Source organism: Centropristis striata, chromosome 7, assembly GCF_030273125.1.
Source record: "Centropristis striata isolate RG_2023a ecotype Rhode Island chromosome 7, C.striata_1.0, whole genome shotgun sequence".
In the NCBI taxonomy this organism is placed as follows: Eukaryota; Metazoa; Chordata; class Actinopteri; order Perciformes; family Serranidae; genus Centropristis; species Centropristis striata.
In genome coordinates, this window is record NC_081523.1 from 5,794,531 (window position 1) to 5,816,138 (window position 21,608).

Genomic DNA, 21,608 nt, shown 5'->3' on the forward strand with positions numbered 1-21,608 from the left:
ACCCTTTGAATGTTTATTATGAGACTAACAACTGAGTGTGCGTGTGTGTGTGTGCGCGTGCATGTGTGTTTGAAGCATGTGTATGCATGTGTGAGGTGTGTGCGCGCTTACGCGCATGTGTGTGTGTATCTGTAACTGTAATCACATCAAAGATCAAAGGCAATCAGATCAAAGCAATCAACAGAATGAACTGACACCAGTTCCGGCACAGTGACAACAGAGGTGGACAGACCTTTCTGGCCTCGAACAGAAAGCATTTTTGGCAAAACCATAATACCTATCATTGATCCGACTTCACTTTGAGCGTCCTGAGTTCTTCTACGTTTCTATGTATAAATTATCTCTGTAGAGTGGAATTTGCGGCCTGGAGCGCAGTTTTCAATTTCATTTTTTGACAATTTTTTTCTCTCCCTCTACACTCTGGCGATGATGTCACACACTGTGACACGAACATTCCGTGCAATACACACCCATTATAATCTCAGAATTTCTCCAAAAATGATCATAGTCATTGAACAGGGATTGATAAAAAACTATATGACCTATCGAAACGTGGATTAATACACCGATACACAAGATTTGTGTCTACTGTTTAAAGTTTAAATGGACTCTCTAGGTAAAATTATGCTGGAGAAGTAGACGTTTAAAAAATCTCCAATTGTTCTTTTTCGCTCATTTTTTTTCGGCCGTCCCATTCATTTCAATGCAAAATTTTGGGCCGTTTTTCATATTCTGTTGAGAAAAGTAATAGCACACCGATCCCGATCAAACCGCACGTTTTGATATATAATTTGTCCTGCAACTCTTCAAATTGTAGGACTAGTAGCGGGACGAAATTGCGTCCGGAAGAGGAAGAAGAAAAAATCCACAGTATAACAGTAGTGCTTTGAGTAGGGCTTTGCCCCAAACACTGGTCCCTACAGTTATTGCTGTATGGGACCAGTGCTCGGTGCGATTGCCCCGTGGCCCTAATAAGTGACATTTGTTAGTTGAAAATGATCCATCAATGTTCTGTGAGAATCTTCACAATGTTTTAAGATTAAAAATATCAGAATTTCAGCGTTCAATGTGAAACATGACCAGATATTCTACTTTCTTTCTTCTTACAAATCTGTAACAGAGAAACAAGAGCTGTCAACATGAGAGTCGATGAGTTATTTGATTCTGTTGTAACTCTTCCAACATGGCAGCACGTCTCTTATAACCAGGAGGAAAAGTTTTTCAGTCTCTCTCTGACATGTCTCTGTTTGTTCACTTGGTTCAATAGATGCAGTGAACTGTCAGAGCTGCAGTGACGGTGATCTGTTTCATGAGTGTGTTCAGAGAGAAAAACTTGTGAATGAAGACCTTTGACCCACAACAGTCAGTGTAAGGTTGAAGATTTTCTTTTACAAATTGGACAGTTTTTGTTTTTACTTTGTTCCCAGAATGTTTGCAGGCAGCTTGAACAGAAGCTGTGGTTGCAGCTCAGAGACACAGGATCTCTGAAAGTCTCTGAACACACATGGCAGCTCAGGAAACTTTCAAGAAATGCAATTTGTATTGGTATCTAAATTGTCTTTGATATCAAGACTCACCGAGGCTCTTTTGAGTTGTGTTCTTGATAGAGACCCTTCACATGTAATGGCGTAGCAGCTGTGTTTAGTCATGTGGAAAAAATCAGCTTCAGCTTTCAACATTTCATCCATTGCAGCTGACATCTCATTTTCTAAACCAGCAGATGGGGCTGTTTGATTAGAATTAACAGAAGTTTGAAATAGAGTTAGGGTAAAGATGTGTAATTAGCTGCCTTTCTTAATTACGAATCAACGTTTGTGTTAATTTTTACAGTGATTAATCAATAAAATAATTCATCAAAATAAATCCTGACCATTTGCTCAAATTTCAGAAACTGTCTTCATCCACACAACCTTAACATTACAGAACAGTAACTTTCATGCAGTTTTAGATTTCTCTAATTCAGATTTTAACATTATAAACATTTATAATGTAAATTCTAGGATTTTCTACATTTAAAGATGCACACTGAGGAGTTTGTATGGATAAAACTGAAATAATATGCAGAATCTGTCTTACTGTCAAACATGGTAAATGGATAACAGGTGAAATATTAAGTCAACATTCACTGTATTTTCAATTCTGCACAGTAAAGAATGATGTATGAAAAAAAATCTATAAATGCATTTTGACAGTTATTAAGACTACTGATCTACTTTTAAAACTTAGATAATAGATTGATAATTAATACATTTCAAAATTAACAAGATGGGGGTTTCTGTGGTTGTATGATTTCATTTAAAGCCTTTGTTTTTTTGAATAAGGCACATTTATAGTTGTTGCTTATTCCTGGCAAATAAAATGAATCGATAAAAGGTTTAAAATTATCACATTAAATCTACTCGTCCCAGTTGCTTCAAACATAATTCTACATCCATTTATGTTTTAGCTTCTCATTCTGTGAATTGGAAATATAGTTTATTATAAAACAACCAAGTCATGTGTTTCATCATGTAATCTGCTGAGATCAAATCTTATTTTTTCTTTAACCTGAATCTTTATTTTAGTATTCAGGTAGCTTTAAATCCTAATATAGGACTCAGACCTCACCATGTTCCCTGAACATCAAGTCCATGGCCAGACCAGATTTTGGTACCACTCAAGGTGTCAAAATCGAGTAATATTTTTTGAAAAGACACATGTCTATAGATGATATTTTGGTATGATAGCCCATCCTAAGTGGTAGCTTTATGACAGATATCAGCACATAAAGTTAAACACCCCCTGCAATAAATAGGCCTCTAAACACAGGGGGCATATCCTGTTTTGTGCTCATTTTAAGATCTTTACTCATATGTTATGAGGGCATGTTTGGTATTATTTTAAAGTGTACTATGCTAGCTTTCATTTAGACCTAGTTTTGGGCCTATCTAAAAAATATATAAAGGTCAAAGGTCAAACTGGCATAACAACTATTTTAAAACTATTTTCGCCTAAACTGTTGTCTTTTTTATAATCACAGAGAAATCTCAGTTTGACTTTGAGATCAACAGTTTTAACATTAGACAGTGGGAAAACTTTTAGGGTCTTTTATTTGTGTAAAACATTTCCTCTTAAAATACAGAAGCACAAAAAACAACAAGAACCCTTTACATCTGCACTGTACACAAAAGAGAATGATAATTAAAAACAAATAAATAAAAAATAGTGCATGAGTCATGAACATTAACAACTCTTTAAGAATCAGTTCTTAGGCCAGTTTCACCAGTCTCTCACTGGCCTCCCACAGTTTTTTTGCCACACCAGCGTCTCTTGCGAAAGGACGTAGAGTTGCTGGTCGGCAGTCCACGAAGTATCCCCCGCTGTGTTTGGCAGCTTCGTCCGACACGGCACAGTAGATGACAGTCTGAGCTCCGATCTCACACGGCACAAAAAACATCCACATGATCACCTGCATCAGCATCCTGTAGAGGATGGAGAAGTGGCACGTCCAGCCACTTTGGACGAAACCTGGAGCAACATATGGAAGCAGAGATATCAGAGATCTTGTATAAATAATGTCAGGAATACACAAACTGTATGTTTAGAGTGGAACATATGATTCAAACCTCAATTGAGTATAAACAGGATTGTAATATCCTGAAAATTTTAAAATTACTACAAATTTAATTGACAAACTGTATGGTTTTGTCAGCTTTACAGCAGCATACAGAGCAGCACGTCTTACTAGGGCTGGGCGATATATCGATATATTTTTAAATGCGATATGGAATTAGACCATATCACATATATCGATATAGTTCAAATTTTCTTTCCTTCTTAAATTCTGCCCTTACTAGGGTTTGTCATATTTAGTAATTTTGTAATGTTCGTTATTCTTTTCTCATATAAATATATTTATTTTGCAAAGAGATTGGCCTATTTAATTTCATAGGCTATTTTTATTTTTTTTTAAAAATTATTTAAATGTGCACTTTATGAAAAATATATTTATTATGAAAAAATATAAAATAAACAGTTTCAATAAAACTACTTGTGACAAGCCATATTTGGCTTTGACTTTGATGAACATTAGCTCTCACTTTGCAATAAAAATATCGGGATATAAATCGTGTATCGATATTCAGCCTAAACATATCAGGATATGACTTTTGGTCCATATCGCCCAGCCCTACGTCTTACCAGGGTGCACAGCATAGGAGGTCACTCCTTTCCCTTCAGTGATGCGGGCCACCTCCTGACTGAAGTAGATGTTAGCCAGCTTGCTGCGGCAGTAAGTGAAGAAGGGCAGCAGGTTGTAGTTGAGGTCTTGGAAGTCGAGTTTCTGGTATTTGTAGGTGGAGCATGTGAGGGTGATCACCCGGCTGGGGGCACATTCCTTCAGGCGAGGCAGAAGCAGATTTGTCAGGAGGAAGTGACCCAAGTGGTTGACGCCAAAACACATGCTGAAGCAGTCGTCCGTCCAGTCGAGGACACCGGGCATGCCTTAAAAAAAAAGCACCATACACAGGGTTCGTACACTTTTTCAGCGGCCAAATTCAAGCACTTTTCAAGGACTTTCAAGGTCCATTTTCAAGCTTTCCCAGTACCTTTCAACGGTTGTAAATGGCATGTTTTAGATGAGTACTTCGATATTAAAAGGGGTAATTTCACTTAACCATACCACCAGCAATGGTTTTACACTTTTAACAACTAAAAGTAGTTTGCTAATCTCAAACATACTGGTATGGGAATCTAGGGGCTAGGAGCAAAAGTAAACTCACAAAAATCATCAACCGGCAGCTGGTGGAACTAAACACGACCCAAACTAGGAGGAAAGACCCACAAATAGGCCTTAATAATACTTCAGGAGCCCTCACATCCACTAGGAATTAGAAAAACTCCCTTCAGTAAGAAGATACAGGGTAGAGCAACAAGAAACATCTTAGAAACAAAAAGACGCAGGCGAGACCCAGGCGGAGCGGTCTTCATTTCAGATAGGCTATAGGCTATTCAGTTTATATATTTTTATCCATTGAAAAAGCAGTTATGTCCAGTCAGATTACAAGAGAAATACAGTAAGAATTTCAAGCACTTAATCCAAAACCCAAGCACTTTTCAAACCTTAAAATTCAACCTTAAAATTCAAGGATTTCAAGCACCCGTATGAACCCTGCACACAGAGTGAAAAAAGAGGTCAGAACAATGCGCTGGAGAAAGCAGAAAAATGGCGTATACAGCAGCCTCTATGCTTAGACAAGAAAAATCCTAAGTAATCTTTACTGCAAGGTCAACTCCAACATCTGGCCAAGCATACTTCTAAGTCCTCTCTTCAAAGGAACACGTTTCCACTTCTTTCTCTCTCTGGTGGTGTTGTTTCATGTATCAAATCTTTCATGTGGTTTCCACCGTTACCTGCATTATTAATCAAGATGTCCAGCCTCTTCTCTCTCTGGAGGAAGCTCTTACAGAACTCCCTCACAGAGCGCAGGTTGGCCAGATCCAGCTCCATGTGAAAAACGTTAAGGCTGTGGCTCTTGAACTTGATCTCCCTCACAGCCTTCTCAGCCTTGTCCGGGTCTCTGCAGGCGATGACGACTCGGGCGCCTCTCATCGCCAAAGCAATAGCCGACTCCTTGCCAATGCCAGAATTCCCACCTGGAAATAAAAAATATACATAAAGTCTTAAATCTGTGCTGTTCGTTGGAGGGTAATGACTAGAGGAGTAGAGCGGTAATATTGCATGCAATTATCTGAATTTAATTTTAATATCAGGCAACAGACAGTGATGTTTGTGTGGTCATTTAGCAACTAAAAGTATTTATCAATCAAACTTTATTTATATAGCACCATTCGAACGAATCAAATAATAATCATTTTGTTTATATAGCACTTATAAATATATATATACTGTAATATATATATGTATAGCTAGAGGCACAAAGTGCTTGCCACTGATGATAAAAAGTCACAAACGAGTGTAAATAAAACAAATGTATAATTTAAATTCAAAGTGATTTACAAGCCATTGATTGACAAAATCAGAATGTTAAAAAAATAAGGAAAATGTTGAAAAAAATAAAATTGAAAAAAGTCTTCTTATTATAATAATATATAAATAATGATATAATATAAACTATTAAGAAATATAAATAAACTAAACGATATCATGTAACAAAATCAAAAGTAATATAAATAATAAAAACACTAGTGAGAAAAACACTACCTATAAACCAGACTTTATTAATGTGTATTTACTACAATCCACAAATAAACGATGTAACTTAAAGGGAGATATTTGCTGCAATAAACAAACAAGGAAAATGTTTATTTACCTGTAATAAGAACTGTTTTTCCATCAAGCCTTTTCAGGTCGGTGCAATACCTCCTATGTTTCATCCATTTCAAAATGAAAAAACTCACTAAAGAGGCGATAATCGTGTAGAGAACGTACATTTTTATGTCTTTTATTATGAGCAGCTATAGTAATGATGCTGCTGGAGCTAACGTCAGCTAGCCTGTTAGCTCGCCACTTGACTCAGAAAAACGACATTATCTCCCCTTACTATTCGTCTCTTCTGGTTCCGGTCACAGTAAACGTGGCGGAGATAATCTTGGGCGACTTAAACAAACCAGAAATGTAGTGTTTTATTTAATTTGACGATCCTCCTCCCATTCATTCTGCAACGCTCACAGGGAAATATTAGTGTAATTGTGCGCATGCGTCATATGCGTCATATAAATACCGCAAGCTATCGCGAGAGTACATTACTTCAACGTGATTTAACAGGCGTTAACGGTGCAGTTAAAAAACCTAACAAAAGTACTTTAAAACGAAACTGTAAACACGACATTGTGCGTATTATGAAGCATATAATGTGTTTACACGCCTGCAGAAAAAAATATTTAAAACCTGCCGAGTCACGTTAGTTTAAGTTCATAACTGCCATCGGAAACTCGTGTAATGTTAGTTATGTTTACTATTTGCATGACCTTTGATACTCTGCACAGCTCAGAACCAGCCATGGTGTAGGACAGGTATGTGTGCTCACACATTGTTATTTTGTTCTCAAAGATAAACATGAGAGCACACTTGAGAGAGATTATTTTTCTCTGTGGATTTTTTCTTATTTGCTCAACTAAAACAACTGGTAAGTCACTTTTAAGGGTGTTTTTAGGGACTTTAAATGTTAAATATTAACATGAGCTGATGTTGAAATTCCTATTTCGACTTTTGCATAGTGTTTTTCTGCATTTTGTCTCAGAGTTTGGATGTAACAAAGAATTTTACTCAAGTACTGTACTTATGTACACATTTGAACTTTAATATGTTCATTTTATGCAGGTTTACACTTCTCCCACACTTCATGTTGGAGACAAATTTTTTACTTTTTTACTCATCTACTTTTGGCAGACAACTCTTCCTCATACTATGTCATGTTTATCATTATGTGCTATAGGATTATTACATCTTATGTGCATTTATTTCACTTTTTTTCTTTTTTCTTCTTTTCTTTTTACAATAACAACACCATAATGAACACAAACTGTGTAATATCAATACCTTCAATACTTATGTCAGGTATTTTATCATTCCACTGTGCAATATAAATATTTTTCTTATGTCTATATTATATTGTTCCTAATTTTTATATTTCCTCTTCTTTAAATTGTTAATACATTTGTATTTCTTCTGGTTTATATTGCTTGTTTACTATTTATTGAAGTTTCATTTGACTTTTTATTTTATTTATTTATTTTTTATTATTATTATTTTTTTTTTTGCTATTCGCTTTTGCTGCTGTGACACTTAACATTTCCCAGTTGTGGGTCAAAAAAAGGAATATCTTATTCATGGTAGTTTTGGAGCAAATGACCAAAAAAAACACAGAATGACCAGAAAGACACAAAATTATTTATAAAAGACACAAAATGACACAGAAAAGACACAAACTGACCAAAAAAAATACAGAAAATTACCTAAAAAAAAACACACACAGAATTACCAAAAAAGACACAAAATTATTTCAAAAAGACACAAAATTATTTTAAAAAACACACAAAATTACCAAAAAAAAGAGACACAAAATTACCCAAAAAAGTAATTAAAGGGACCTTCCACACACAACACGGTAAAGTGCCATTCATATAAAACTCACATTAAACTTTCATACTTTAACGTAAGAAAGGTTTGAATGTAAGACTTTTAAATGTAGTGGAGTATTCTCACAGTGTGATGTTTTTACTTTTACTTACATAAAGGATCTGAATAGTTCTTCCATCACTGATACAAGAACCAAATAATTCAATGTGTTTTGCAGGTAGATGTTCTTACTGTCATATAATTCAGTACAATTACTTTATTGGATTGTTTTGAGAGCATTAAGCTTCACTTGTGATAGATCATTTGTTTTTGTTTCTTCTAGGTCAAACATGTAGAGGAAAGTGTGGAGATGTTTTGGAGGAATGCTCCTGCCGTGCCACCTGTGTGTCTTTGCTGAGCTGCTGTGCAGACTACAACCAGTCCTGTTTCCAGGTGACGCCTCACTCCAGCTCCATGCTGGGTGGCAGACCGCTCAGGATCCTCAGTTTGGTCCTTCATCCTGGTGAACGGCTTCTCTGCAGGTCGGAGTGACATTATGAGGAAATCTTTATGGATTAGAGCCTGACAGATATATTAGTTGACAGATATTATTGTCCAGAACTTGACTAATCTATCTCCTATAGTTTAATAAACGGGACAGGTACGGGGGATACAACTCCAGTCACTTTTATGATTTTTATTAAGTCCACATACACAACAATCATCCACACACTGATTAGCTGCTACACTAAGATAGCCTACCGCTAGTTAGCTTTTTAGTGGCGTTAATTAGAAAATTATACAGTGACGTTGATTAGGTTGTAAACCTGTAATGCAAACAAACACAAAAAACAGAATTAATGAATGAAATGCTAAGCTAAGCTGTCTGATTTATGAGATGATGAAAACTTTTTATACACAATATATAATGCAGCAAATGTTTGCTTGCCATAATTTAGAAATGGTTTTCGCTCTTAATTTTTTATTCTTTGTTGAATAGTCAGCAATTGACTGAAACTGATCATTAATGATGTTTAGTTACATATTTATTTTATTCATATTTATTCCTTATTTTCTCATCATTATAGAATTGGCTGACAATGTAATACACTGTTTCTATAATTTATAATCATTTTAAATATTGTTTAATAAAGGTTTATGTTTGAGAAAATTGCTCTCTGGGTAGATTTGCAGAGTGGTGAAAAATCGGAGCACGATCCACAAAAAAAGTGTCTATTTTCTTTCCAGCTCAAAAATTATTATATTGGCCACCACACTGATTAGTTTTCTCGCTCTAAAATCAGTATCGGCATCGGTCTCAGAAATTATTGGTCATATTGGTCGGGCTCTGTTATGGATTGTTTCCATTTCAGGTCCACAATATGAAAATAATATGCAGTTTGTACAGTAAACATTTTGTGTTTCATATGTTTTGCAGTAGCTTATTTCATGATCCCCAAAAATGTCCCCAAAAATAGTTGATAACTGCTATTTGTGTCCAAATTCATTTTTTTTTTATCTTTAGAAAAGGCAGACAGTAATCTCCAGAATCCAAAACTTTTTTCTGATTTTTTGTTGTTGTTGTAGTTTTGTAATATCAGGAGAATATTTGTTTTATTATTGTCTTTGAAAAATGAATACAAAGAGCAAATAAGAGTTTAACTTTTGCAGAAGCTTTTTTTTAATCCTGTATTTAATGCTTATGTTAATGGTTTTCTATGTGAAGAAAGATTTGCTTTGAAACGACATATTGCATTCTACTGATACACACTTAAAAAGTTATTCTACTGATTATAGAATTCAGAATGTCTTGTGCAGCTGCTGTCCAAAAACAAAAATCAAATCTTTTCTGTTTCTGTTGCAGGTTCAAAGGTGAGATTGAGCGAGAAGGATTTATTGATGCTGAAGGCCACGGCTACTGCATCACTCCGTTGCTGTATGAGACAGGTTGGATACCGTTTACTGTCTCAACAGACGGATTTCAGTTCGACAGATCAGGAGAGTATTTGTCAGGTATGTTGCTGTAATAATTAAATTAGTGAAAGTATAAACACCTGGACCTGTCATTTGATTTGTTGGATGTAGAATCCATTGTGCTCTCTAACTGATTCAGCATCAGTGCCGTGATGAAGAAATAGCTTTTGTTTAACAAAATATGTTATGTAGTTATGGTGCTAAAGTGAAAAGATTAAATTGTTTTAAACATGTTTTTTTTATTACTGCTGAGAAGCATATAACTTATTAGTAACTATAATTATAACTACTATTATAACTGGTTATGCAACTTCATAAAGAGTTTTATTGGGGGGAAAGGGGAGCTTTTTTTTGCAGTTATTTTCATTTGTCTCATCTTACAGTTGCATGACTGGAGATATTTTTACTTTAAATCATTGTCCCCTTAATGTTTTCTGTTTTTTACTCTTTTAGTCCAACCCAATATTTGTGTTTGCGCTTAATTGTTTAATTCTTTTTTTTTAATAGTCAGCAATTGACTGAAACTGAACAGTAATGATATTTAGTTAGATATTTATTTTATTCCTATTTATTCTTTATTTTCCTCACCATTATATAATTAGCTGGCAATGTAATACATTGTTTGTGTAATGTATAATAATTTTAAATATTGTTTAATAAAGTTTTATGTATGATAAAGAAGCTCTCTTGGTACATTTGCAGTGAAAAGAGTGGTGAAAAATCGGTGCACAATCCACATAAAAAATGTCTTTTTTCTTTCCAGCTCAAAAATTATTAAAATGAATTTTTCCGCTCTAAAATCAGTATCGGCATCGGTCTCAGAAATTATTGGTCATATTGGTCGGGCTCTGTTGTGGATTGTTTCCATTGCAGGTCCACAAATTGAAAACAATATGCAGTTTATACAGATAACATATTGTGTTTCATATGTTTTGCAGTAACTTGTTTTGTTATCAGCTACACATACTGTCCCCAAAAGTAGTTGATAACTGCTATTTTCATTTGTCTCATCTTACAGTTGCATTACTGGAGATATTTTTACTTTAAATAATTGTCCCCTTAATATTTTCTGTTTTTTATTGTTTTAGTCCACCCGAGTCCATGTCCATGCCCAAGTAATGCTACAGTGAAAAGATTACATTGCACATGTTTTTTTTATTACTGCTGAGAAGCATATAACTTATTAATAACTATAATTATAACTACAATTATAACTGGTTATGCAACTTCATAAAGAGTTTTATTGGGGGGAAAGGGGAGCTTTTTATTGCAGGTCTGTTTTTTACTGTTTTAGTCCAACCCAATATTTGTGTTTGCGCTTAATTGTTTAATTATTTTTTTTTAATAGTCAGCAATTGACTGAAAATGAACAGTAATGATATTTAGTTAGATATTTATTTTATTCCTTTCACCATTATAGACTTAGTTGACAATGTAATACACTGTTTGTATAATGTATAATACTTTTAAATATTGTTTAATAAAGTTTTATGTATGATAAAAAAGCTCTCTTGGTACATTTGCAGAGTGGGGAGAAATCGGTGCACAATTCACATAAAAAATCTATTTTTTTCTTTCCAGCTCAAAAATTATATGTATTATTATAATATTATTATATTATATAATGTTTTCTGTTTTTTACTGTTCTAGTCCACCCCAGTAAAGCGGACCATGCCTTTGAAGTCACCCTGGTGAATGCAACACGGTGGATGTACTACGGTACGCAGAACGTGGCAGGACGACTCAAAATGACATGGAACAGCTCTTTGTTTGGAGCAGAGAGGGTCAACATAGAGCTGTGGGCTTACAGAGAGTTCAGCCGGAGCTCAGAGACGGGAGCCAACCGATCGTCCTCTCTGCAGGCCGAGCTGAGATATCTGTACTCTCTGGGCAGGAATCTGCCCAACACTGGTGCCTTCAGCTTCACCCCGGAGCCCTCAAAGGACTTCTCTGACTGGGAGTTGGGGAACATCCGCATCACTGCTAGTCCTGAGTCAGATGGAGCAAGGTATCCATAATACATATCAAACATCTAAAGATTGTCTTTCTGCTCCTATTTGGATGATACCAGGAAAAACTGCAGATTCATTGTAATGTTGCTTATTTTACAGCTGTTGGTGCAATCTTAGAGAAACATAAACAATGACAGGAGCAGTATTTGCAAGTGTTTTTAAAGTATATTTCGTGTATGTTTATCCAAAAGTCAGTATTGTTCACTCTTGATGGAAAGGTGACCTGGATTTACTCATCAGATGTGCCTGCCTATAAAATCCAGTGTACTTTAGCCTGCATTGTGATAACATGAAAAGGACGTATGTAGGGCTGGGCGATATATCGATATAAAAAAATGTATCGATATATTTTTAAATGTGATATGGAATTAGCCCATATCGCATATATCGATATAGTTTAAATTTGATCCTTGCTACAGCCAACCTGCTTTATATATAAATGCTGCCCTTACTAGGGTTTGTCATATTTACTTCTTTTGTAATGTTCGTTATTCTTTTCTCATATAAATATATTTATTTCAGAAAAAAGATTGGCCTATTTTATTTCATAGGCTATTTTTATTTAAGATTTCTTTTATTGAAATGTGCACTTTATGGAGCTTTGATTTTTTTTTTTTAAAGGTCTCCTGTTGTTATACAGTATTTATGTTCACTTATATAAGCGGTTTCAATAAAACTGCTTGTGTCATATTTGGCTTTGACTGAACATTTGCTCTCACTTTGCGCTAAAAATATTAGGATATATATCGTTTATCGATATTCAGCCTAAATATATCGGGATATGACTTTTGGTCCATATCGCCCAGCCCTAGATGTACGTATAGTTTGAGTGTTCAATATTGTTCAGTCCACATGCAGTAGAAATCATTCATTGACTAACCTGTTGCCACAAAATTATTTTTGATATTCAATTTATTGCAAGCAAAGATGCCAACATCTGTTTAACATGCCCTTAGCTTAAACAGGTTCAACTCCGGCCCTGTGCTGCATGTCATCCCCCCACCCTTTTCAGTCTATTTCCTGCTGTTCTATCAGATTAAAGGCGGAATGCCAAAAAATAGTCTTAAAAAAGAAGAGATGTCACCTCGATTTGATTGAAAGATTAATTGATTATTAGACAGAACAATCAGAATATCAATCAAATATGTTCAAGTAACTTTGATTGCTTATTGTTATGATGCAGGGATGTGCCGGGGCTGTGGAGTGGAGGCCATGTGCTAGCCTGGCACCTGCAGCAGGCTTTCAGAGATGACTCTGCAGCCTGGGCCAAGAGCAGGTGTCTGCAGTGGGACGTCCTGGAGAAGAAGCTGCCCGACTTCCTGGATGAACTCATTGACTGTCCTTGTACTCTGGCACAGGCCCGAGCAGACACAGGCAGGTTTCATGTGAGTGTTCCCCATTGAATATATATATATATATATGTTCATTTTAATGCCTGGTACAACTAAAGGTACATTTGTTTGGACAAATGTAATGATAACAACAAAAATAGCTCATAAGAGTTTAATTTAAGAGCTGATATCTAGACAGTTTTCCATGGTTTTCTTGAAAATGTCTTTGGTTATTATCATGAAATCCATTGAAAATGTCTAGATCAGCTCTTAAATTAAACTCTAATGACCTTTTTTTGTTATTATCATTATATTTCCATTAGAAACAAATGTACCTTTAGTTTTACCAGGCATTAAAATGAACAAGAAATTGAAGAAAAGGGGTGGTGTAATATTTTTTTTTCATGACTGTGTATATATATACATATATATACATATATAAACTTAAGTGGATTAAAAGGACGAAAGGAGTCATTCTTCCAGCTTTATTTCCTCGTATTTTTTGTGCGCTCGAATAATTTGTAGCACTGTCTAAACAAGTAATTGTTTGATGTTTGAATATTTATAGGAGGATTTTATCCTCTGAATACATTAAGGCCTTTTCAGCAGGGATTATTAGCTGTGTCATCTAGCAATTCAATTAATATTCAGACAACGGTAGAGAAAGATCTGTGTAGCATTAGACCCTGAATAGATAATAATAATTAACTAAAAATATGAATGAAATAAATGTAATTGTATCATGAAGGTTATGCACAGTTCTTGTTGGTATAAATTGAATTTGAAGTTTAGGTCCAATATAATTTTAAAACCCTCCCAACAAAGCAGCTCTTGGAAAACACACAAGGACATGGAAATCTGCAAGAAAAATATCCATGTGCTCTTCACGGTCAAAGATGACAAATGAGAAAATAATTGTGTTTTTTGAAGCTTGAATTTGTCAGTTTTTCCAAAACTAGGACTAGGATTAGTTTGCCTTTTTCAGGTTTCAGGAAGTAAACAAAAGCACTGCAGTGATTTAGTTGCATAGTGCGATTAATTCATCCATTCATCACTCTAATGATAAACAAAGACTGTCAGGATTCATTTAGGGAACGTGCTTGGTGTTAAATCAGAATGTGTTACCAGCAATAAGGGCTTCTTCATTATTAGAGTTATGTTAAAGTCAACAGGATTGACACCATAGACTGTATATAAATAATGGACGTAGTCACCGTGACGTCACCTGTTGGTTTGTGGCCCGTTGGAAGCCTCGAGTTCAGCGTTACACTCGTCTCCATCTTGTTTCTGATACGGGGAGCAGACCATATCTGGACTGTGGAGGAGGAGAGGGATCTGATCACTGACTACAGCCTCTCTACACCTCAACCTGACTGAGAGATGCTGCTGCTAATTCATGTTAGCATCAACTGGAGCATTAACTGGGATGTTCATTTTGGCTAACAACAAACAAAAACAAAACTTATGTTACTTACCTCAGAAAAATGACCAGCAACTCATTCCGACCAAACGCTGAACAAGACATTTTAATGAACAAAACGTTCAAATAAACTGTCATTAAGTTAAAATACAGTGTGAAAGGGTCAAAGTCATGAGACCAAACCACTAAACGTCCTTTTTTATATCTATATAGTGGTATATATATATATATATATATATATATATATATATATATAACTTTATTGACACGTTGCTGTGGATACGCATTGTTCTGCTTCTCTCCTGATGACGGCTCGCCTTGTTAGTGACCTGTCAATCAAAGGTAGCCCCGCCCCAAATCATACGATTCTTAATCTTCTATTTTCTTCTAAATGGGGCCATTATTTACACTATTAACATCAGATTGTCTTGAAGGAGATTTTTTTACTAGTGATTGAGACCATAGTGTTGTCCTGAAAAAAAATTCTGAGGTAATAAATCAAGTGAGAAGTTTTCTCATTTTGCATTGAAATGAATGGACAGAAATGTTTTTGCAGCCAAACTTAACACCCCCTGCTGGAATTTTCGGTAGAATGCAGCTTAAGGCACTTCCTGGTTTCCTCCCTGCTCAGACCAGGAGGTTGCCTCCTGATCGACACTAATCATTAAGTTTTGATTCTTGAATTATTGCCAATGTGTATTAAATCACATTTATTGTTTTACTGAGGCAGATTTTTATCCACCATGTTGTTTCAGACTGACTACAGTTGTGATATTGAGAGGGGCAGTGTGTGCACTTACCACCCAGGCAGCATCCACTGTGTCAGAGCTGTTCAGGCCAGGTAGGAGGACAGATCCAAGTTTTTACCCTTTTTTAAAAAAAAAAGAGAAACTAAAGGCATTTCTTCACAGGATTGTTTCCCTCATATTTCCAGTCCTACCCATGGATCAGGGCAGCAGTGCTGCTACGACAGCTCAGGCGCTCTGGTGCTGACGGGGGACTCGAACCGTGGCAGCACCCCCGACAGGGCTCACGACTGGGGCTCGCCTCCGTACAAGGAGCCGCCACGAGTGCCGGGGTACTCCCACTGGCTTTACGATGTCATGAGCTTCTACTACTGCTGCCTGTGGTCTGAGCACTGCCACATCTACTTGAACCATCGACCTTCTAGCGGGTGTCGCAACTACAAGCCCCCAAGAGCTGGTGAGACCATTTATAAGTCACAGGAAGTGTATTAATAGGCCGCTTTTCTGTACATAAGACTGGAACAAAACGGATGAAAACTAATAATCAAGAACAGAACATTAACCCTCTGAACCCAACAACCCACAGGTCGGTTTGAAAGACATGTTTTCTTTTTGTAAAAAAGGCCAAATTACACCATTAATCATAGCCAGAAGCTGCAAAATGAGAATTTTCCATCAATTTGAATTTAATTTCCAACAGTCCTCAAATAAACCATTTTCATTTGGCAAGAAAGTAAACAGTAACGGTAAAGTTACATCAGAGGTTTGTATGAAAACATGTTTTACACGGGACAAATTAATAGCTGAAAACATGTCAAAAAGATTTAGAACATTAAACTGTTTTTCTCCATTTCTGTGTTCAGGATAATTTTGTGCCTGTTTAAACTCATGACTCGATGACGCACTGGAGCTTCCTTATATTAACTCCGCCCCCAACACTATATAAGTAACTTTACCAACGGTTGCTATCATTGTTGCATTTACTTAAAAGGTTTGCTGAAGCTAACGTTAACTCGTGTCAGCGGTCACAGCAACAGAAGATTATAATGTCTGTAGTAATGTCCTCAATACGTGCTAATTAAAGCATTTTATGAACCTGAATATAAACCGTTATTGTCTACAGGTGGTTGCATGATCTCTGCATAGTAGCACCTGAACACCTGAACAGAAACATTTATATTACACAAGATTTATTCTCGTTAGTTTGTTTGGCATGAACATTTTTAGAGACAGAGAGCGAGTGTGACAGCAGCAGAAAGTCAGCGAAGAAGTTAGTTATCAGATTTTTTTGCCTATTTTAAAACATTTTTTTTTACACTTTGTATTTTCTGATTCAATAATTAAAAAATGAATAATTAAGTTATTTTTATTAGATATTTTTGACCAGCCTTCACATGATGTCACCACTTCTATGTGGCATTTATTGTTGTCCTGCTATCTACCACCAATTCTAAAAAAAAGTACTTCGAACACTTATTTCTGTTGTGTGGAATATTCAGATCACATCTATATTTTTGCTTTACCTGGACTTTAAAGGTGCAGTATTTGACTTTCAGAGCAATATTTATGATATAGCAGCAAACAACTATTTCCCATGTAAAAATATAGTGAAGTATTGGCATTCAGACCAGAGAATAAAGTTACATTCCCTCCGTGTGTCTTTAAATCTGAGCTCTTTGTTATTTTCTCTGTTCTTTGTTGTGGTTGCCGGTCCGGCTGCATGCACGTGAGTCACGTTGAGATCAGTTGCTCTGCTAGCTCCCTTGATCCTTAAAGTGTGTGGTTCGTTATTTTAGCCAACATTCACATCTGAAAATAAAACAAATGGAAAGTTTTTCTCCTGCGTGCAAGAAGGTGTGAAAAGTGTTTTACAGTCAAATCGATTTTGTGACTCAAATCTGTTTGTTTGTCATTATAATTTTGGACCAGAAAAGGATATTATCAAACCTGTTTATAGGAGAATAAAAAGCCTTCACTCTGGTTTCAGTATCTCACTGTGGGGTGAAACTAAAACCGCAAACACACATCACAAACTGCAAGAAATAGTTAATCTGTGTTTAACTGCCTCTGCATGACTACACACACACAAACAGTAAATGAATTACCAGACAGCAGCTGAAGGTTAAAATGTGGAAATATATTAGATCACACAATTGACCATCAGTTCTCAAAGACACTATAAACGCAGCTGTGAGCTGCATCCTGCTTTGAGAATGAGAGATCAGCTGTGGGCTGTTTGAAATAAAAACGCTTGTGCAAAAATGTGTTTTTGGTGTAAACTCATCACTGATTTGTTTTCTCGATGCCTCGCAGGTGTCGTCCTCGGGGATCCGCATTTCATAACGTTCGACGGCCTCAGCTACACTTTCAACGGTAAAGGAGAGTACAGCCTTGTGTCTTCGCCAGACAGAGAGCTGAGTGTTCAGGCCAGAACAGAACATGTGAAACTTAAGAACGGTGAGTCCACATTAGATGTGAAAGCCCCGTCTGTGTCCCCTCTTCCCTCCCCATGGGACTACTGTAGCAGCTTTGTTAGGATGAAACTTGTTCCAGGACTTCTTCAGAGGGAATTATTTTATGTGTTCTTTTATGGATTTTTTTATTATTATCAGCCACATGATTGATCGCCTGCCTCAGAGTTTGCTCAGACATAATGACCTTGGTATTTTCTTTCTGAATTTTTATGCCTCTGCACCAGCGACACCCACGGCCAGAGGCATTGTTTTCAGATGGTCGGTATGCACGTCCGTCCCAGTCTCATGAACGTGATATCTGAGGGACGCCTGGAGGGAATTTCTTTTTCTTTTTTAGATGTTTTTTATGATGCAGGTGTAGATTGACAGGATGGAAAAGTAAGAGAGAGAGAGATAGAAAGGATAACATGCAGTAAAGAGCTGCAGGTTCTAATCAAACCTGGACGGCTGCAGCATGGACTCGTTCTTTTTAGCATATACAGGTACATCTCAAAAAGTTTGAATATTGTGAAAAAGTTCAATATTTTTTGTCAATCATTTCAAAAAGTGAAATTCCTATGTAATATAGATTCATTACACGTAGAGTGAAATATTTCAAGCCTGTATTTCTTGTAATTTTGATGATTCTGGCTTAGAGATAATGAAAACACAAAACTCAGTGTCTCAGAAAATTAGAATATTACATAAGATCAATTAAAAAAAAGGATATTTTAAACACAAATGTCATGCTTCTGAAAAGTCTGTTCATTTCTCTCCATCAATACTTGGTTTGGCTCCTTTTGAATCATGAATTAGTGCATTAATACTTGGTGTCATGGAGGAGATCAGCCTACAGCACCATGTTGCTTTTATAGCAGCCTTCAGCTCATCTGGTGTCTCTCACCTTCCTCTTGACAACAGCCCATAGACTCCTATGGGGAGTTTGCTGGCCAGTCCAGCCCAGTAACACCATGGTCACTGAAGCAGCTTTTGGTACCTTTGCCAGTGTGGGCAGGTGCCAAGTCCTGCTGGAGAATGAAAGCAGCATCTCCAAAGAGCTTGTGGAAGCATGAAGACTCTAAAATGTCCTGCTAGATGGACTTCCTCCCCTCCTCCTCCTCCTCCTCCTCCTCCTCCTCCTCCTCCTCTAAATGTCCTGCTAGATGGCTGCTATGTTGACTGTGGACTTCAGAAAACACAGTGGACCAACAGCAGCAGAGGACATGGCCCCAAACCACCACTGACCCAGGACCAGCACATTACACTCACCACCAATATTCTACTTTATACTGAGACACTGAGTTTAGTGTTTTCATTATCTCTAAGCCAGAATCATCAAAATTACAAGAAAAACAGGCTTGGAATATTTCACTCTATGTGTAATGAATCTATATAATGTATGAGTCTCACTTTCTGAAATGATTGAACTTTTTCATGATATTCAAAATTTTTGAGATGGACCTGTAGTTCCACCATGTGAACCACCCTGCACCCTGCCTGGAGGCAATTTATTCAAATTTGGAACAAACATCCACTTGGACTTTGAATTTGACGGTGGAAGGTCTGAGTCAGTGCGACCTCACGTAACATGTTTTTGGCCATAACTCAATTCAGACACTAGTTCTGACAACATTTCGTACAAAAAAGATAACATGATGAAATTATGATGTTTTATACCCAGAAGTTTAAAGGTCAGCATCACTGCAACATCATCATCAATATTCTGCAAAAGCACATTTGAGGAATATAGAAGTGAAGATTGTGACCATATTTCACATTTGGTCCGATACTGAATTGGTGACACTGATCTTTTTTGATCACAATAAGGATGTGTTGCCCAAAAATATATATCTATATGATTAAATTCCTTATTTTTTTCTTTAGTACATACAGTACTTGTCAAACGTTTGGACACACGTTTTTTAATAGTTATTATTTCAACATTGTTAATACTAAAACATCAAAACTATGACAGAACACATATGAAATTATGTAGTGAAATAAAAAGTGTTAAGCAAACCAGAACATGTTTTATATTTTAGATTCTTGTTTTAATGACAGTTTTGCACACTTCTGTTATTCTCTCAGTCAGATTGATGAGCTGATCACCTGGATGGTTTTCAGTTAACAGGTGCACCTCGTCAAGAGTTAATTAGTGGAGTTTCTTAATGTGTTTGAGACCATTAAACAAAAGGTAAAGAATCTAAAATATAAAACATATTCTGGTTTGTCTACTACATCATTTTTTATTTGTTTCGTCTATAGTTTTGATGTCTTAAATATTAATCTACAATGCAGAAAATAAAAGGAAAAATTAAAATTAAGGAAAACCATTGAATGGTTCGGAAAGAAGGTGTCCAAACGTTTGACTGCTAATGTTCGTTATGACATGAATAAAGTGGCTAGTGTTTGTCCTATTTTCTTTCTTAAAGCTACAGTTCGTGACTTGTATAAAGATGTTTTCGTCATATTTGTTTAAAACTGTTCTGACAGTAATACACAAGTGGAAAAAATCATGCTACTCTGCATCTTATTATTGCATTTGAAAGAATCCAAGAATCCTCCAAGTCTCAGTCACAGCTGTTGATCCTGTCAACGAGAACGGCGGTCAAACCATCAAATCAAACAGCTGATCAAATGTGAAACCCTGTTTCTCACCAACTGTTTTCAGAAACATAATGATTGTAACCCAGCCACCGTTTTGAATACAGTGAAGCAAAAGTTCTTAGCAGAAGAGGAGTCCTCACTCTTCTCCCATTGCGGCCTTTTATTTATTTATTTTTCTAGTTTCCTGCCTAATTCAGCTTTAAGAAGCATTCATGGCTCCCTCTTATCTTTGGCGCAGTGATGTCAGGTCCTCGTGTGAGTGAAACTTGTTGGCACTGTGAAACGACAGCCTATTTCCTCGCTCCTCTCTTGTTTTCTGCTCTGTATCTATTGGGGTCAGATGTGGTGAAGAAGAACAGATGTTCGCTTCATTGTTAAGAATTTCCTCGGAACCATTACACAACAGCCAAGGGCCAAGTGACTGCAGATGGCCAGATGTCATCAATATTCCCCTCATTAGTTCAGTAAAATCAAACATCTGGATCATTTGGTATTGCAGAGACTTGGGCAGTGATAAAATCATTCTTGACTTGAGAATACTTGCTACATAGTAACATTACTACATATCTTTAACCATGTGATGTTTATGTCGACCACAAAGGTTCTCCGGCCAAAGCTACATGGCTGTCATCTGTCGCTATGAAGGAGAAAACCTCTGATGTCATCGAGGTGCGTCTCGCAGAGCGCCACCTTCAGGTGCTGAGGAACCAAAAGGTCTTAACTTTCACCGAGCAAAGATGGATGGACCTGCACGGTGAGATGATTTAGACTCTGCTGACCAGCTGCACACTCATTTTGTACCATCAATTTGTTACTGTAATAGCAAGGGATGGCTTTAGGCCCATTTTAAAGGGATAATTTGGATTTTTTTGCACTGTGCAAAAAAGTGCACTGTTATCATAATGGTTATTGCTGATAACGCCTTCCCAATCCAAATCACACAGGGCGAACTAAAGCCATTCTATACTCTCTTAAAGCCACCAGACTCCATCGACAAAAACACAAA

At 36.4% G+C, this 21,608-nt stretch overlaps 2 protein-coding genes across 6 annotated transcripts in view; one reads left to right on the top strand and one right to left on the bottom strand.

Moving 5' to 3' along the window:
- susd2 (sushi domain containing 2) overlaps window positions 1-21,608 on the top strand; it is a 109,093-nt gene that overhangs the window by 58,117 nt on the left and 29,368 nt on the right. For 3 of the 5 annotated variants that reach the window (XM_059336600.1, XM_059336599.1, XM_059336602.1), the window contains 8 exons: window positions 8,403-8,601; window positions 9,924-10,072; window positions 11,684-12,041; window positions 13,229-13,430; window positions 15,552-15,637; window positions 15,731-15,999; window positions 17,856-17,999; window positions 21,204-21,356. In XM_059336600.1, the coding sequence (XP_059192583.1) occupies window positions 8,534-8,601; window positions 9,924-10,072; window positions 11,684-12,041; window positions 13,229-13,430; window positions 15,552-15,637; window positions 15,731-15,999; window positions 17,856-17,999; window positions 21,204-21,356 (1,429 nt within the window). In that variant the 5' untranslated portion in view covers window positions 8,403-8,533. Of the gene's footprint in view, window positions 1-6,768; window positions 7,128-8,402; window positions 8,602-9,923; window positions 10,073-11,683; window positions 12,042-13,228; window positions 13,431-15,551; window positions 15,638-15,730; window positions 16,000-17,855; window positions 18,000-21,203; window positions 21,357-21,608 lie in introns of those variants that run through there. The other 2 variants (XM_059336598.1, XM_059336601.1) reach the window with 2 other exon arrangements.
- si:dkey-174n20.1 (uncharacterized protein LOC796174 homolog) lies at window positions 3,073-6,649 on the bottom strand. Its single transcript, XM_059336622.1, has 4 exons — window positions 6,312-6,649; window positions 5,392-5,634; window positions 4,180-4,482; window positions 3,073-3,507 (listed from the first exon to the last, which is right to left on the bottom strand). The coding sequence occupies exons 1-4, from the start codon at window positions 6,430-6,432 to the stop codon at window positions 3,248-3,250; spliced, it is 927 nt and encodes a 308-aa protein (XP_059192605.1). The 5' UTR covers window positions 6,433-6,649; the 3' UTR covers window positions 3,073-3,247.